Source organism: Dendrobates tinctorius, unplaced genomic scaffold (assembly GCF_039654945.1).
Source record: "Dendrobates tinctorius isolate UK_male_01 unplaced genomic scaffold, ASM3965494v1 ptg000265l, whole genome shotgun sequence".
NCBI classification, from domain to species: domain Eukaryota; kingdom Metazoa; phylum Chordata; class Amphibia; order Anura; family Dendrobatidae; genus Dendrobates; species Dendrobates tinctorius.
The window spans coordinates 6,339,739-6,358,428 of record NW_027361932.1 but is presented as its reverse complement, the minus strand read 5'-3'; the positions used below and the strand labels follow the sequence as shown (position 1 = coordinate 6,358,428).

Genomic DNA, 18,690 nt, shown 5'->3' with positions numbered 1-18,690 from the left:
ATGGGTCTTATCACCAAGGTCATGCCCAGCGAGGACGGAAAGACTCGTAAGACAGAAGTTAAGGTGACAAAAGGGGGCTCTACCCGAACCTTCTTCCGTCCGGTCACTGATCTCGTGCTGCTTCTACCAAAGGAGGGCGTCACATGAACTGAACATTGCTCCTGGACGTTGCTCACGGCGGGGAGCATACCTCCTCATCCCCCAGTTTTATTGAACATTGACATTTTCCATTGGATTGAACTTTGAACATTGCCATTGGATTGCTGGGTTGGTGGAAGAGTTGGCATGTTTGCGGCTTCCCCAATCCGAAGATGGGTTTAATAGACTTGGACTTATCTTCCGGTGTGATCTACGGGTCAACAACGAGTTGGACTTTAAAAATGTTTGTTGTTTATTATTGCATGCATGTTTTTCTTTTCTCTTGTTTTTCACGTTCGAACGACTTCGAAGAGTTACGGACATCGTGAAATCCAAGGATTTCAGACGGGGAGTGTCATGTCCCACGACTTGGGAAATCATTTAATATTTGCATTGCTTGTGTTGTATCCTTGTTGCTAGGCAGAAGTTTGCCTTTCTCTGTATTTTGTCCCAACTCTCTCCCTGTAGTCCTGTGATGTATGTTTGTTCCCTCCCTTATTCTCCATTTTGTGATCGTCCCTCCATCTGTATGCATCTTCTTACATGTCCTCTGAAGAATATTCCTTTTTACCTGCTGCTTTCATCATAATACAAGAATTTCAGTTAAAGCATCCCTCTTTTCCTGGAGTCTTCTTACATGAGATCGTGGCTGAGTTAAGCTGTCTGATTAATCGGTATGAACGTGAGTACAGGTCGATACGGAAAGGGCCCAGAAAGAGAGGTCTATCCAGGCACCATACGTTCTACATATCCATGAGTCAGAACACTTCTCTTCAAAGGAATATCTCCTTTTAGAAGATAAGGATAAGGCATCAGATTTTTCAGGTCTTTTCCATTCCCTATTAATAAGGGCCTGGATTTTACTATTACCAGGGAAGGAACACTTCTTTCTTTGCTCTACCCCCCCTGAACATCACGTCTTCTGGGGTTTTAGCCATCTTCTCCTTTTTTAAGTCCATTGTTGTTTTAACCGCTTTGACTAGTCTGTCCGTATCTTCCACTGGGAAGCATGGTTTATCCCCTATGTCACTGACCGATGAAGATTCACTCTGACATTCCCCCTCTGATAACGGGGAAATGTCAGATTCAGAAGAGCCTTCCCTGGACTTCCTTTTCCCTTTTTTCAATAGAGATTTCAGGGAGCCTTCCACCTCTGCCCTGAGGACAGACCTTTAATACAAAATCAAGGGTGTCCTCACTAATAGTCTTCAGAATACAGATTGCACAGAGACTTTTCTGCCAGTCCCCTGTAAACAGGTTTTTTTTTGTTTTTTTAAATCTTTTTTTGGGGTTTTCACATACAGGAAACACTAAAATCAAACAATAATGGTACATCTCAGAGTAGGTCCTCACATGTCAACTTGGTATACATATGACAGTACCACTTATAACTTTGGTCATAGACGAGAATAACACTCCTTTCCCCCCTTCCCACTAATTCAGTCAAATTATGCTTTTCTGGATCGATAATAATCAGTACATATCGCGATGTATCTCAGCCTCCACTTCCCCATCTACCAACTCATTAATGTGGATCATCTCTCAACCTCAAACCTCCCAATGTGCCTTGCAGGTCTTCTAGATTATACCAGGTTGTATTGCGGAAAGGTGAGACCAGTCTATGAATATCACCTCTAGAGAACTGCTGTATAATAAAGTCTTTCCACTTCTTGAAGAATTTTGTCATCTTATTGTCTTTGTCACTCTCTGCTTCTGTTTTCTCTAATATCATTACCCTCTTCAGTTCTGCCAACAACTGTCGGAGACAAGGGGCTCTGTAAACAGGTTTTTATATAGTGTACACATTCTGTTGTTCCTCTTGGCACTAGCTTTTTTTAAGGCCTTCCCTAGCGACTGAAACAATATACAATGGGGTCTATTACAATTGCGACATTCACATAGTTCACTCACCACCCACTGATTCGGAGGCTGTCCCGGAATACATGCTGTATCATCTTTGGACACTGAGGAATCCAGAGATACTCTGCTCCTCTGGCTGGGATGGCTGCCGCTCCTGCCACTTGAACGGCCACCCCCTTTGTGGTGGCCACGGTGCTGCTGATGAGCCGGCTACTGCTGCTGATCCTCCATGTTGTTTTAAGAAGAAGAGCTGGAGCGCGAGCATTCTCCCTGAGGACTGATCCCAATATATATAGACCAGCCGTGCTTCCTTTCTGATCTGCATTCTCTGATTCCCCATTGCCAGCTGCCCCCATGTGTGAGCCTACCAAGAGGCACCATTCTCCCCGAGTGCCCCGGTCAGCGGTTTCGGAGTAGGGCGTCGGCATATTCATCAGCGCACCCCCTGTAATGTCACTTGGGTAACACCCAATCCCAGCGTGCCTTGGTCCCGTGACATCAGTGGAGCGCACAATCCATTCCTTTGTGCGCCTGCATGCTTCACACAGACCGGGGCAGCAAGGCGGCAGGAGACATGCAGAGCATTTCGTCACCGCTACCCACATATACGCTGTGCCCACCTTGGACCCGCAGATGGCGCCTCCAGGGACCTGAGACCGGCACTACAGGTATACAACCTGCTCTTCCAATGCCAGGACAGGCATGGGACTTTTCTTCACTGATTGCTTTCAGCAGTAGGTTCCCATCAGGGAAAGGAAACCAACTGATGCGGGGGAGAGGTACCGCCCTTTTATTTCAGTAAGTTTCCTGTCCTTGGTGGGTGGATCCCTCTCAGGTGTGCTGTCATGGGTGAAGGGAAAAATAGTTTTTTTCTTCTTGTCCTAAAGAACTTAAGGGTCTCTATAAAGAGTACTGGTAGCTTGTACATGTGATCTGTACATGGTCAGTGGGCAGCAAGCACTTTGTGTGTGTGGCCTTGAGTCTTACCGCCCATTGATATTGATGGTCTTGTGTGTGCGTGGACTGGTTGGGGGTACATGTTGCACTCATTCTGGAGCCTTAATGAAGGAGCAGACTGAGATTGCACTGCAGTGTGATGTGGACTACTTATAGTCACAGAAGCAGAGAAGGACCTGTCAATGGCAAATACCACCAAGGCAGATCAATGACTAGGTTACCGAACACACCCCGCTGTAGTAGCACAGTGCTTAAAAGCTTTTTCCAATACTGGCCAGCTTCAGTGTCCATATGCTGCTCCATTGCTGTAGATGCAAAGCCTTCTCTGCTGGATGCATGGGAACAATCGCAGTTTGGGCCAGGGGAAAATGATGTTACTATTTGAAACTTTCAATTAAACAATCACAGCAAGATATTATATTTAGTAAAATATATATTCAAAATTAATAAAATCAAGGATCCAAAACAAATAATATCATTACAATATATCAACATAGTAGCACATGCCATAATTCATTACCTTTTACCTTTATATGAAAATTTGTCAGGACCTTTGATGATCAGCAACACGATATAACAGAAAGTGACTATTCTTGTGCTATCTTGCACAGTCATGAAAGATGATTGGGGCAACAATTGCCCCTGAACACGCTCAATGTTTTTACACTAGTGCTCAGTCTTTTTAATATTTTTTATTATTATATTTTCTATAGCAACATCAGCTGACACAAATAATAATAATACATACAATACACTTCTTTAAAGCAGTGTGGGAACTACCACTTATCATATATACAGACATATAACAATATCAGAGATGTACTTCGGAACTAGCACTCTATTACAAACTTAGCAGATTTGTACTTACGAAGTCCAGCCCTTGGTGGGTCAACTATGGCCACGGGACTCTGGGCAGTGTAGGAATTTATGAGGCTAGGGAAGATGTCTTCAGCTTTGCCACATCTAAATTCGATATTGTTCAAATCTGCATTAAAATAATAACATGCATATTGTATTTAGGTTTATGTAAGAGCTCTGTATCAATTTTCATGTATGATGTCACTGGGAGATTATACTTTGAGAAAACATACTGAACTCTATATAGATTGACATGTCAGTCTTAAAATCACTTCACCTATGAAAGGACTGTTTATAAATTAAGGATGCAATGGTCCTCAGCAAAGTCTAGTGAGTTCTGCACATGGAAAGGATATAGAATAAACTGATCGCTACAACCAACAAAGGAACTCTAGATGCTACATGCTTGCAAAGCAAAGCAAAAAAAAAAAAAAGCATACACCAAAAGAAAGGACCAAGAGCAATGAAAATGGCAATATACATTAGCAGGCATCGTAAAAATAAATAAAATCAAAATTGAAAAACAGGGATTTTTGTGTACTCACCATAAAATCCTTTTCTCCGAGCCACTCATTGGGGGACACAGGACCTTGGGTGTTATGCAGTTGCCACTAGGAGGCTGACACTAAGAAAAACACAAAAAGATTAGCTCCTCCTCTGCAGTATACACCCACACACTGGCTCCAGCCCGAACCAGCTCAGTGACATAGCAGTAGGAATTATAAATATCATATGAAAGAATAAAATGTCAAACCAAAGAACATACTTAAGCCGTCAGGCCAACAGGGTGGGTGCTGTGTCCCCCAATGAGTGGCACGGAGAAAAGGATTTTCCGGCAAGTACACAAAAATCCCTGTTTCTCCTTCGTCTCAATGAGGGACACAGGACCTTGGGACGTCCTTGAGACGTCCGCCCTGGGTGGGGAACCGACAGGACAGAACCTCACGCACCAGCTGCCTAGAGATGCGTTACCTCCACCTTTAAGATTCGTATTTCCAGACTCGCATCTGCTGAAGCCTGAGTGAGAATGTTGTAGTGCATCGAAAAGGTGTTCCGTCGACACCTGGTGCCGAATGGCCCAGGAAACATCCACTGAACAAGTGGAGTGTGCTTTAATTCCCACTGGGATAGGCTTGCCTCTGACACGGTAAGACTCCTGAATAGTCGAGCGTGTCCTCCTGGCTATTGTGGATTTGGAAACGACTAGTCCCTTTCCTGTGACCATCAGGAAGAACAAATAACGTGTCAGTCTTGCGGAAGGATGCCGTCCGGAAGATGTATCATCTGAGAGCCGTCATGAGAGACTGAGTGTGGAGAGCCCTCTTAAAACGGCATATTAGTACCGGGTAAAACGAGGGCAGTACAATGTCCTTGTTAAGGTGAAGGGAAGAGATCATCTTGGGTAACAAGGACAGGGACGGTTGGTGAACCACCTTGTTCTGGTGAAAAAAGGGAAAAGGAGCTCGACAGGAAAGAGCAGCCAGCTCTGATAGACGCCTGATCGAAGTCATCGCAACCAGGAAGGCAACCGTCCAGGAATGGAGAGTCAGAGATCTGTCCTTTGAGAGAACTAAGCTCTAGGCCTGAGACCAGCCTATTCTGAAGGAACTTCAAAATAGTCGGAACGGAGAAGGCAAGAGAACAACGGCAATCCCTACACCATGCGAAAAACGCTTTTCAGGTGTGGTGATAAATGCGCCCCAATCCAGGTTTCCGATCGAGAAACAGAGGAAACGACTTCTCGGTAGAATCTAACCTGGGTTAGGACCCAGGATTCAACAGCCAGGCTGTTAAGCACAGAGTCCTTGGGTTCTGATGGCAAATCTGGCCCTGGAAGAGCAAATCTGGTCGATCCAGTAACCACCAGGGAACGATGACGATGAGCTAAACCAACTCCGCGTACCATACCCGGTGAGGCCAGTCCGAAGAAACATATCACCGGAATCTCTTCCACCTTGATCTTCCTGATAACCCTCGGAAGTAATGAAAGTCAAAACTGACACCACAGATAGACCAGTGCATCCGCCCCGACAACCTCTAGATCCCAGGACTGGCTACGAGCCCGGGTACCTGGGCGTTTAGCCTTGATTCCCTGAGGTCCACATCCGGCGACGTACCCCCCCCTCCCGCAATGACAAATCTGTTGGAATACCTCCGGATGAAGTGACCACTCTCCCGAGGTAAGACCCTGACAGCTGAGGAAGTCTGCCGCCCAGTTTTCCATGCCCGGGATGTGAACCGCTGAGATGACTGAGTGTGAAATCTCGGCCCAGCGGAGAATGTGTTCCACCTCATGCATTGCTACTGATTGATATACGCCACAGCCGTGGCACTTTCCAACTGTATTCAGATGGGATGACCTAGGAGGTGATGGAACCGCCGCAGGGACAAACAAATTGCCCAGATCTCCAAGACGTTGATGAAAGAGGAGTCTCCCGAAATGAACAGCACTCCTGGGCCGTGTGATGATGAAGTACAGCCCCCCCGCCCAGAAGACTGGCGTCTATGGTGACCACCAGCTATTGCACTGGGAGAAAGGAGTTTCCCTGGGTGAGGGAAGACCGTAACGTCCACCACCTGAGCGCCCGTTTGACCAGCGGAGACAAATGGCATAGACGGGACGAAAGAGAATGGATTCCTGTCCCAGGCCGATAGTGAGGAAATGGGCGACAAAGTGCCCGAGCTCCATGTTGTCTCGAGGGAAAAATACCAACCCTCGGGCGGTGTGCCGTGTCACATTCCTAAAAGGGATATCCGCTGAGCTGGGATCGGAGAAGATTTGTTTATCAGCCTGCCCAGGTGAAAAAATGTGTCCAAAGAGATACCGACGCCTCCATGTAGGCTTGGAAAGATGGCCCCTTGATCAGGAGGTCGTCTAGGTATGGCAGAACGACCATGCTCAGAGAGTGAAGAACGGACATGACAACCGCCGTGACCCTTGTGAACGCACTGAGAGTGGGGGTGAGGCCGAAGGTCGAAGCCGTAAGCTGGAAATATTCCTCTCGGACGGCGAAGCGCTGTGACATTTGGTGAGTCGGAAAGAGAGAGATATGAAGGTAAGCATCCCGTATGTTGATGGATGCTAGGGACACCCCCTTCTACATTGAAGTGATGACTGAGAAGAGGGACTCCATCCTGAAAGATCCAGAGGAACTTGGTGAGCAACTTCAAGTCCAGAATGGGCCATACCGTTCCGTCCTTCTTCGGCATGAATAAGTTTGAGTAGACCCCCCCTAGAAACTTCTCGCTTTCTGGGACCAGAATGATGACCTCGCCTTGGTGTAACAAAGTGATGGCTCGAGAAAGGCCGAGCTCGCACAACTGTTTTGTGGGGACGATAAGGGAAGAACCATGCTGGAGACCGCCTTGGAGGAAGCTCCATCTTGTATCCGGAGGACACCAGGTGACTGACCCATTAGTCGTGAAGAATGGCGAGCCAGATATGATGACATAGGAATAGACGTCCGCCTACGAAAGGACCGGAAACATGCCTAGTCTTTTGCTGGGGTAGGGAATTTACTTTTATCTTCTGTTGCATCATAGATACACTGATGCGGCTTCTCGCCGAATAAATGCCCGCACAGGTAGGGCAGAAACGTCAAGTACTTTTTGGATGCAGAGTCCGCTCGCCATCCCTGAGTCACAGTATCCGTCAGATGTGGATGCCAGTTGCGGCTGTAAGTGTAGGGATGCGTGCAACAAACATTCACCGGCCAGGGAGATCTGATTGGCCAATTCTGCTGCTTCTAGAGGAAGGTCTGTCCTGTATGGTCCTGCTCAGGGTATCATCCTAAGAGACCATAGATTTAGATAGCCGCACCCCAGCAAAAGAGGAGGAGAGTGCCGAGCACAAAGCCTCGAAGAACCAAACGGGTCAGGTTCCCTATCTGCCGGTTCGTGGGGTCTTTAATGAGAAACCATCTGGTAAGGACAGAAGGGTTTTCGAGACCAAGCGGGAGGTAGGCGGATCAACAGGAGGGGATTCTTCCCATTTCTTCCGCAATCAGGGGAAAGGGGTATCTCGCCTCTATAGGGTTCTGACTTCCGAAGAGTTTGTCTAGTAGGTCCCTCTGTAATGTGAAAAGGAGGAATCCTCTGAGACAGGTTGGCGAAGGCCCCGATCAATAGAGGAGGGACTGTTATCTCTTTGCCAGTGACGACAGCGACGAAGCCCGTTCAAGGGGCTAAGGTACCCCCTTGGTTCGATAGCGGCGGAGGGCTCCTGAGCACATTCAGGATCACAGTCCCTGAAGGGTGGGATACTATGTCCCCGCGGTAACAATGTCTGGCAGATAGTATATGAAGAGAAATACATCATATGTACCTTGTTACCCTTTTTAGATGTCTTTGGGAGTGACATAATGCACCACAGTATGCCCCCTTGACTTCTTATACTGTTAATATCCTCCAATAGGGAGTGTAAAGGAACTGCAGGGAAGGGCCAGTGTGGGCTGAAGTGTCTGCTGCAGGGTCAGGGCTCTTACCCAGGTCCTGTTGCCCATGATTACCACAGATCCGTTGTCCTTTAAAAATGCCCTGGGATCTGCTTGGCGCAGCGTCAGGATTGAGGAGAGCCGACCGGGTGTATAAAGATGGCCCCCTGGAGTTCCACATGCCGAAGTCTCGCGAGAAGTGCCAGTTTGGAGGGCGGGGCTACGGGTGAGACATCATCCGTTGGGTAGAACCTCAGGATGGCTCTGTGAATAGGCCCAAGCCGGGGCTTAAATTTCTGTAGCCGGCAGGAACGTTACCCCGGCAGGAACGTTACCAGCAGTGCGCGTCCCGGCATGAGAGCCGCCGCGGGAGGCTGCATGGCTTTAGTGTGGATGGTGTTTCATTCCTGGCTCACAGAGGCCTGGAGGATGAAGCGCTTTGCCTGCAGGTCAGCTGCTGCAATGGGGACGGTGCAGGGAACCCTACATCCACCATCCCATCCCAGGTGGAGAGGGACCGTCCGCCTCCTTCCATCACCACCGTTTGTCAGTGGTGATGCAGTGGGGTCCGCACGGACGCCATAATCGCCTCAAGACATCCTAGGGGTTAAGGCCAGGTTCAGATTGCGTTAGGGCTGTCCGTTCAACTGCCTTTTTGGATCGCGTTATGCGATGGCGCTGTGACTGCGTCCGAGGGTCCGTCACAGAATGACGGCACATCGCTAACGCATGCCGATTATGACAGCGTTAGCGATGCGCTTGTCTATAGCAATCTATGGATGCGTTATCGCATCTGTTACATAGCGTTAATGCCGCTATGTAACGGATGCGTTAAACGCAGCCCCCGAACGCAATATGAACCCAGCCTAACTCCCCCAGGATGGAGCAGGGCTGTTGGTCCGGCTGAAATAAGCCAGGCGCAGAAGGGGTACATGAAGGCGACACTCCATGTTCCGGTCTGTTGGAGGAGTGGGGAGATCGGTGCCCTGAAGGGACCCGTCGCCCCTAAAGAGAGCTCAGGCATACCTTTTAACGGTGCAGGAGGGGGTACGTGGAGGAGACTCTGCAGGCTCCCGCCTGTTGTTGGTTTGGGGAGATTGGAGCCCTGAAGGGATCCGTCGCCCCCGTAATCCATTCAAAAGGAATAAGAATAAAAAATAAAAAGTAAACATGAAAATAAAAAATTGTGGTCTGAAGACCAGACCCATGTGCCTCCTACAGACTAAGCATGAGCTGGTTCGGGCTGAAGCCAGTGTGTGGATGTGTACTGCAGAAGAGGAGCTAATCTTTTTGTGTTTTTCTTAGCGTCAGCCTCCTAGTGGCGGCAGCATAACACCCAGGATCCTGTGTCCCCCAATAAGGCGAAGGAGAAATATCTATATGTAACATGTTGCAAGAAGCAGTAATTAAAAAATACAAACAGGAGGTCTACCATCGTCTACTGTATCCTCACCCATCCCATTGTAGATTGTGAGCCCTCGCGGGCAGGGTCTTCTCTCATCCTGTACCAGTCGTGACTTGTATTGTTTAAGATTACTGTACTTGTATGTATTATGTATACCCCTAATCACATGTAAAGCGCCATGGAATAAATGGCGCTATAATAATAAATAATAATAATGTATAGTATTGTTACAGATGGAAAAAAAACAAATACATTTACCAAAAAGTAAAGGTTCTCTTTAAGAGTTTCAATAATTTTTACCTATGTAAGTGTAAAACACTTAAAAGGGCACTTACCATTGATCTTGGCATTAGCTTTGGCATCTGAAATGGCTTCCTGACACAATTCAATTCCCACAACCTTTTTCACTTTCTTCAGCAGGTGAGAAAAAAGCAAACATTACTGCCATGTAACACACACACACCTTCAAAACAATCTATTGTTGGTTTTCTCAGGGAGAGACAGCTTACAGAGTCAGATTTCTCAACACCCACAGAGAGTTGACCATACTCCTCAATTCATACATCACAATACTGGTTAATATGAAAGAGCTGATCCACCATGTTGGGATGTCAGAGGTTTATTGCCTGCTTTATTCACCAGCATAGAATAGTGTCCTTTCAGCCCAATGATAGAGATCACACCTATACCATTACCACCAATTTATTTCAACTCATGTACAGCCAGAGATGTACATTGTGACTCCAAACACTTGCTGCGGCTAAAGCTCACATATTGGTATTAAAGCCTAGAATCTAAGCAATCAAATGACACTTGGCGTAATATTCTCGAAGCAAGATTTGGGAGCAGTGCCAATTTTAAGTTGGGTCAACTCAAAATGGCATTTGGATTCTGGAGATTTTTCATGTCTGAACATCTTAATGTACATTTCTAAATATAAATTTAAATATAAATACAAAATAACTAAAAGGAGTGTGCCTAATTATAGGGGTCCCAGGAGTGGGGTAATGCTGCAGGCCGCAGGCTGGGATGAGGGGGTGTTCGATGTGCGGTGCTGCTGGAGGGGACCATGGAACTGCAGGGGCTCTGGCCTTTTACAAAAAGTCATTAGAGCCCCCCACAGCACCGGAGACCCTCCACAGCAGCACCGCCGGACACCCCCGCATCCCAGCTAGACAGCTTAAATACATGTGTGGAATGCCTGTTTTTTAGAGAATTCCCACATGTATTCAGCCTGTCTACAAGTCGCAAATCATACAAGTTGAGACGACGAAAACTAAATCTCCGAGCACGCCAAAATACTCGGAGGACACCCGAGCATGTTCGGGAAAACCCAAGCAACGAGTATACTCGCTCATCACTATTACTTACCTTTGCTAAGGAGATTCCAATAGTTCCTGTGCCACAGCAAACATCCAATACAGTACTGTTCTGGTCCAGCTGAGCCCAGTCTGCAATGGCGGAATACAAAACCTCTGCTGCAAGTGTGTTAACCTGTGGAGATATTAATAAGAATAGGTTAATAGGTGAACTCAATGGATTTAACCTATTCAACTGTCCCCATGTTTTTTAAACATAATACTGCAAGCTTAACTTTGAGAAAACCATGTTAATGATGCACATTGCACGACTAACACACTGGGGGCAGTTGAACAGCTAAAAATGACAAGGCAAGTTCCCTTTAAAACTATGCAAATGTGAAACTAAGAACAGGAAATCTCCAAGTAGCTTTAAGAAAACATTGGGAGAACTTTAATAAAAGGAGTGCAGAGATTTCAGCTCTTAATTTTCTGAGGTCATTTGGCATAGTAAAACTAACATGTAGAATGTAACGGGCAACATCCAGAGTTTCTCTTTGTACTGGTATAGAAAGTTCTCCCCGTTACTATATGTAAATGTCATACTTTTCTACCTGAAAGAAAGCATGGGGTGAAATCCGAAAGGTTAGTCCCAGCAGTTCTTCAAAGATGTAATGTTCTCCAGTCACATGCTCCACAGGTAAATCTTCCAAGTTTGGAGACTTTCTGCCAGAAATACATGAAGAACATATACGGGTTATTTCTCCAGTTTAAATGAATTGCCACAGATAAACAGGTTGTCTACCATAGGACAACCCCTTCTGGATCGCCCCAAGGTACACATTAAAAAGAATATCCTATTAACTTCTGGACCAGCGCCACTGCTCCGATGTCAGCGTTGTATCCATTGTAAGTCACACCAAGCCTTGACATAACATGAATGGTACTGGTCTGAGAGGTCAGTAGAGCATTTTTTTTTTATATTTTATGCTACACCTTTGGGCAATTTCAGAATGGGTTGTCCATTAATAAACAACCCATGTAACGGTGTGTACAAAACAAGTATAAAAGGCGTTATTTTAATATTAAAATGTTAGTTTTAAAACATCTTTAAATAGTAACTGTGCTTTCAAATAACTAGTAGGAATGAGGTGTCCTGTGTGTGCATGAAGAATAATACCATTTCTGGCCATTATGTGACTTCTATCCTGCATTCTCCCCAGTTTTCCCTTTTGCATGCTCTATCTGTAATGTGCAATCCACTTGTAGCTGGGGAGGAGATGAGATGCAGTGATTTTTCCCATAGACAGCACAGAGGAGAATGCCTGCTTTTTTCACTTTTTAGTTCAAAGACAGACTACAGCAGCATGGGGGATATTATACAGCAGAGCTGAGCGGAGTTAATCTGAATCAACCTCTGATGTAGAGGGAAAACACTTGATACACTGTTTGGGACGATGATTTTCTGTCGCCCTTTGTATGTTCCCTACCCTTTCCTCACTCATTCTCCCATGTACCCTTTTCATAGAGGAAAGTGGGCTGTTTCATATGACGCCTGCAGTCCTTCTCCTCTGGGCAAGACGGACTTGATCTGCCTTTTCAAAGTGGATGGGGAGTTTAGGATGCAGAGGGAGGGCAACACGTGTCTTATAAGAGTTCTCTGATATGATACATAAGATTGTTGAAAGTACAGGTCAGATTTAAGTAGGCAATGTATGTAGTCAATAACTAGTCAACCACTGTTCCCGACAGCCTCACCATAGACATGCACACTTGTTTCAAGCAGACATACTTTTGTTGTAAAATGGAAGAGGAGAGCAAGTTACTTTTCTTTTATTCTTGGACATTAGGATTACTAAAATGATATTTTACCTGTACGCAAATATAATAATAGGCATTAGACCTACCGGTAATTATGTTTCCAGGAGTCCATCCTGACAGCACCAGGGAGGACGTCCTTCGCCTCCTTGCAGAGACAGGAAGAGCAAGAGGTTAAAAACAGTCTCCATCCACATTCCCTCAGTGTTTTTCCAAGTACCACAAAGTGGATGATGCAACTGAACACTTTATTTACAGAATCATATTATAACATGTGACATAATTAATTCGGGAAGGGAACTATCCGTGCTGTCAGGATGGACTCCTGGAAACATGATTACCGGTAGGTCTAATGCCTATTTTCTAGGACGTATTCTCCTATTTTCCAGGAAAATACCAAAGTATTCCTTTAGGGTGGGAAGACTGCTTGGAGGACCATTCTCCCGAAAGCAGTCTGCTGCTAAGACAACACATCCAATTTGTAATGTTTACAGAATGTGTCCAACCTGGACCAGGTTGCGGCCTTACAGATTTGGTTTACCGAAGCCCCTGCCCTTTCTGCCCAGGAAACTGATAATGCTCGTGTTGAATGGGCTTTCAACCCTTCTGGGGCGGGAACCCCCTGAGACACATAGGCCAAACTGAGTAGCGATGTTATCCATCTCGAGATGGAGGCTTTTGAGGCCTTCCTCCCTTTATTTTTCCCCCCAAAGAGTAAAAACAGGTTATGGTCCTATCTCCAACCCTGCGTGGCCCTGATGTAATCAAGAACTGCCTGGCGTACGTCTAATTCGTGCAGGGCCCTTTCTTTATCATTTGAGGGGTTCTCGCAAAAGGAAGGCAAGATTATCTCCTGGTTTAGGTTTTCGACTGACGCAACTTTGGGCAAAAAGGTGGGGTCTAGTCTCATGATTATTCGATCCTCCCAGATTCGGAGATATGGATCTCGGATAGATAGCGCCTGTATCTCTCTTATCCGTTTCACTGTGGTGATCGCTACTAAGAATGCTACCTTCATGGTTCAATGTGAAATGGGCATCTCCTGGCTCTGGATAAAAGGGATCTAAGCAAAGAGACCGCAGGACAAGACTAAGATCCCATGGGGGGACTGACCTCCTGATTGTGGGACGTAACCTCTGAATTGCCCTGATAAATCTTATTACCCAGGGAGGGGAAGCCAAGGGGTAATCGAGAAAGGGAGCTTAGTGCTGAGATCCGGACCTTCAGCGTGCTAGGCCCAAGTCCTTTATTAAAGCCTGCCTGAAGGAAATCTAGTATTTTTGGGATGTCTAGTTTTCCTTCCACTGAGTCGAGCCTGCCACAATCGAGACAGAATATTTTCCATATTTTGTGGTATATCGCAGACGTTACGGGCTTTCTGCTGGCCTGAATAGTCGATATGACCTGGTCTGACAGGCCTCGAGCCCTCAGGATCTGCCATTCAGGATCCAGGCTGTCCGGTGAATTCTTCCTGGGTCTTGGTGAAAGACCAGCCCTTGCTGAATGATGTCTTCCCTCTGTGGAAGCAGGACTGGTCGATCCTCTGCCATAATCCTCAGGAGTGGAAACCAGCTCCTTTTCGGCCAATAAGGTGCTATCAGTAGCACTCTTTCCTGATCTTCCTGAATCTTCCTGAGGATTGCTGGAATGAGAGCTATCAGGGGAAATGCGTAGGAGAGAGTCTGCCCCCACTTCTGGCTTAGAGCGTTTACCCCTTCTAGATTGTCCAACGGATTCAGAGAAAAAAACCTGTATGTCGTCTTGGCATTTTTCCTGGTTGGGAAGAGGTCTATGTGCGGTGTTCCCCAGCGCTTGCATAGGTTCTGGAAGATCTCTGTGTTCAGCTCCCACTCCTTGGGAAAGATCTTCTGCCTGCTTAACCCCTTCATGACCCAGCCTATTTTGACCTTAGTGACCTGGCCATTTTTTTGCAATTCTGACCAGTGTCCCTTTATGAGGTAATAACTCTGGAACGCTTCAACGGATCCTAGCAATTCTGAGAATGTTTTTTCATGACATGTTGGGCTTCATGATAGTGGTAAATTTAGGTCAATAATTTTTGCATTTACTTGTGAAAAAAATCGGAAATTTGGCGAAAATTTTGAAAATTTTGCAATTTTCAATTTTTATTCTGTTAAACCAAAGAGTTATGTGACACAAAAGTGTTGCTAAATAAAATTTCCTACATGTCTACTTTACATCAGCACAATTTTGGAAGCAAAATTTTTTTTTTGTTAGGAAGTTATAAGGGTTAAAAGTTGACCAGCGATTTCTCATTTTTATAACAAAATTTACAAAACCATTTTATTTTTTAGGGACCACCTCACATTTGAAGTCACTTTAAGGGGTCTATATAGCAGAAAATACCCAAAAGTGACACCATTCTAAAAACTGCACCCCTCAAGCTACTCAAAACTACATTCAAGAAAATTATTAACCCTTCAGGTGCTTCACAGGAACTAAAGCAACGTGGAAGGAAAAAATGGACATTTTAATTTTTCCAACAAAAATTTTCTTTTAGCCTCAGTTTTTTAATTTCTACATGGGCAACAGGATAAAATGGATCCTAAAATTTGTTGGGCAATTTCTCCTGAGTGCACCGATACCTCACATGTGGTTATAAACCACTGTTTGGGCGCACGGCAGGGCTCAGAAGGGAAGGAGCGCCATTTGACTTTTTGAATGGAAAATCTGCTGGAATATTTAGAGGTTGCCATGTCGCATTTGGAGAGCCCCTGTGCGCCTAAACATTGGAGCTCCCCCACAAGTGACCCCATATTGGAAACTAGACCCTCCAAGGAACTTATCTGTATGCATAATGAGCAATTTGAACCCCCAGGTGCTTCACAAATTGATCCGTAATAAAAAAAAAAAGTACTTTTTTTCACAAAAATGTTCTTTTACCTTCACTTTTTTTCATTTTCACATGGGCAACAGGATAAATTAGATCATAAAATTTGTTTAGCAATTTCTCCTGAGTGCACCAATACCTCATATGTGGTCATAAACCACTGTTTGGGCGCACAGCTGGGCCCGGAAGGGAAGGAGCGCCATTTGACTTTTTGAATGGAAAATTAGCTCCAATCGGTAGCGGACACCATGTCGTGTTTGGAGAGCCCCTGTGTCCCTAAACTTTGGAGCTCCCCCACAAATTACCCCATTTTGGAAACTAGTCCCCCCCAAGGAACATATCTAGATGTGTCGTGAGCACTCTGAACCACCAAGGGCTTCACAGAAGTTTATAACGCAGAACCGTGAAAATAAAAAAAAAATTTTTTCCCTCAAAATGATTTGTAGCCCACTATTTTTTATTTTCACAAGGATAACAGGATAAATTGGACCCCAAAAGTTGTTGTCCAGTTTGCCCTGAGTACGCTGGCACCCCATATGGGGGGAGGACCACTGTTTGGGCACATGTTGGGGCTCGGAAGGGAAGTAGTGACGTTTTGAAATGTCGACTTGATGGAATGGTCTGCGGGAGCATTGTTACGTTTGCAGAGCCCCTGATGTTCCTAAACAGTGGAAACCCCCCACAAGTGACCCCAATTTGGAAACTAGACCACCCAAGGAACTAATCTAGATGTGTGGTGAGCACGTTGAACCCCCAAGTGCTTCACAGAAGTTTATAACGCAGAGACATGAAAATAAAAAATAATTTTTTTCCCACAAAAATAATTTTTTTAGCCCCCAATTTTTAATTTTTCCAAGGGTAACAAGAGAAATTAGACCCCCAAAGTTGTTGTGAAATTTTTCCTGAGTATGCTGATACCCCATATGTGGGGGTAAAGCACTGTTTGGGCACACGTCGGGGCTCGGAATGGAGGGAGCACTGTTCGACTTTTTGAATGCAAAATTGGCTGGAATAAATGGTGGTGCCATGTCGTGTTTGGAGACCCCGTGATCTGCCTAAACAGTAGAAACCCCTCAATTCTATCTCCAACCCTAACCCCAACACACCCCTAACCCTAATGCCTACCCAGCCCTCTGAGGAAGCCTACGCGAAACGCGCGTTGGGGCTGCGTTATCTGACGGCACAGCGGACTTATTGTGGTATGACCCTTTTACACTTTTTTTATATATATCCTGGCTTTAATCTACTGACGCTTTGATGAGTATATAACTCTTGTTTGCTATGCTATTTGTGCAAGATATAATATATTTGAGAGTATACTTGATGCTATAGTCATAATATATATATATATTGTGGTGTAGTTACCACTGTGTCGGCTAGGGGGCGCTGTGTGGGTGTCCCAGGACGGGTGTACAGGCACATTCAGTGTGGTAACAGGAGCAGGGTCCTAAATGACCATTGTGGGTCTCAAGGTGGGTGGCCTTGGGATGCAGGCTCCAGGGTGTATTGATCAGCAGAGGTACTGCTGATCTTTCTGTTACACTGTGTCAGGGAAGCCTGTGTGTCTATACAACCTTTGGTGATGTCATAGCCATGTGATCCCCTTTGGGTGTGGTTACAGGGCTATGTAATTGAGGTGTTTGGCACATGTGAGACTGTGAGGAAGTCTGGCAGAGTGTGGACAGACTTCCATGTGTCCAGGTGGGACACTACAGAGAGTGGCCTGTGTGCTAAGGAAGGAGAAGCCTTCCTGTGTCTGCGGCTGCAGATAGAGCGCTGCTCTGGACATTGCCCTGGCCTGTGTGCACAGGGCCTGAGGGAACACAGCCCAGCTAGGACTGTTTATGTGCTGTCTCTGGTTTATGGAGTAATAAACCATGTGAAATTTTAAAGGAACGTGCCTCATGATTGTCTCCCGCTGCACCTGAGCGAGTCACATCCCTACAATTGGTGACAGACTGCGGGCAGCGATTCCCAGAAGCGCGTGTGGCAGCGCTGGCAATTCTGAGCCAGGAGAGCAGACGGTCTGACAACCGTGAGTAATACTGACCGAGGTCAGAGAAAGTGACTGTATTAATATTTGTGGGATACCTCTGAGGAGAAGAGGCGTCCAGGAACCTGTGTGGCCGACACAGGTAACAGACAGGAGTCTGTGTTGCACTGACCAGGGTCAGTGAGAGACTGTGTTCCTGGAGGGGTCAGTGAGCAAGGTCCTGGAGGGTCAGTGTTGGGAGGTTCTGGGAGAGGAATCGGAGCCCTGGAGCACATGGTATGACCTTGGACCTGATGAGGAGTGTGTTGGGCAGTCTCAGGCGGAGACGGATGTCCTGAAGAGCACCCGCTGAGCCCCTGGACCTGGTGAGGCTGGTGTGTTGGGAGACCCTGGGAGGAGGGTCGGCTCCCTGAATAGCACCCGGTGTGCCCTGTGTGTTGGACGGTCTCAGGTAGAGACGGTACGTCCTGAGTGGCACACGAACAGGACATGTGAGAGACTGTGCATGTGTTTTTTTTCTTTTTTTTTTTTCTTTTCCTCTGCAAAACCTGAAGGTGCTTGCTGTGGCTCAGTGGGGTCACGAAGGTCTCGCAGCACAGGGACCTGGTGTTTTCTTTAAGGGATCTGCCCTGGGAGCATTGGTAGCAGACGCTGTCTGTCTACACCATCCTGCTGCAGCTTTATTGCATGTGACTAAGCGGATACAGCAGTTGTGGCTTTACACAACTATTAAGGGTGAGTACCCTGTATTATTGCTGCATAACCCAATATACCTGCACTGGTAAGGCCCTATGGGCGCACTTTTGTGGCTTTTTTATCTTTGAGGGTGACAAGCGGCTTCCAGTAACCCGGCGGGGTTACGAAGGTGACAAGCGGCTTCCGGTGGATCGGCGGGTCCACGAAGATGGCGCAGCAGGAGCTGCAGTGACACCAGCCGCTGTGTATGTGTGTGAACAGCAGCCGGAGGTGCCGGTGATCAGTGACAGCAGGAGCTGTGGTGGTGCCAGCAAAGACTTGTGTGGTATCGTGAGAGACAAACTGTACTGTGTGAACTGTGGCATAAGAAGTTCTGCAGAACG

General features: G+C 46.3%; 1 protein-coding gene across 3 annotated transcripts in view; it reads right to left on the bottom strand.

The window, feature by feature from the left end:
• TRMT2A (tRNA methyltransferase 2 homolog A) overlaps window positions 1–18,690 on the bottom strand; it is a 54,733-nt gene that overhangs the window by 9,748 nt on the left and 26,295 nt on the right. For all 3 annotated transcript variants that reach the window (XM_073559045.1, XM_073559043.1, XM_073559044.1), the window contains exons 7-10: window positions 11,564–11,675; window positions 11,023–11,145; window positions 9,987–10,062; window positions 3,824–3,940 (exon numbers count right to left, since the gene is read on the bottom strand). In XM_073559045.1, coding sequence (XP_073415146.1) covers window positions 3,824–3,940; window positions 9,987–10,062; window positions 11,023–11,145; window positions 11,564–11,675 — 428 coding nt within the window. The remainder of the gene's footprint in view (window positions 1–3,823; window positions 3,941–9,986; window positions 10,063–11,022; window positions 11,146–11,563; window positions 11,676–18,690) is intronic.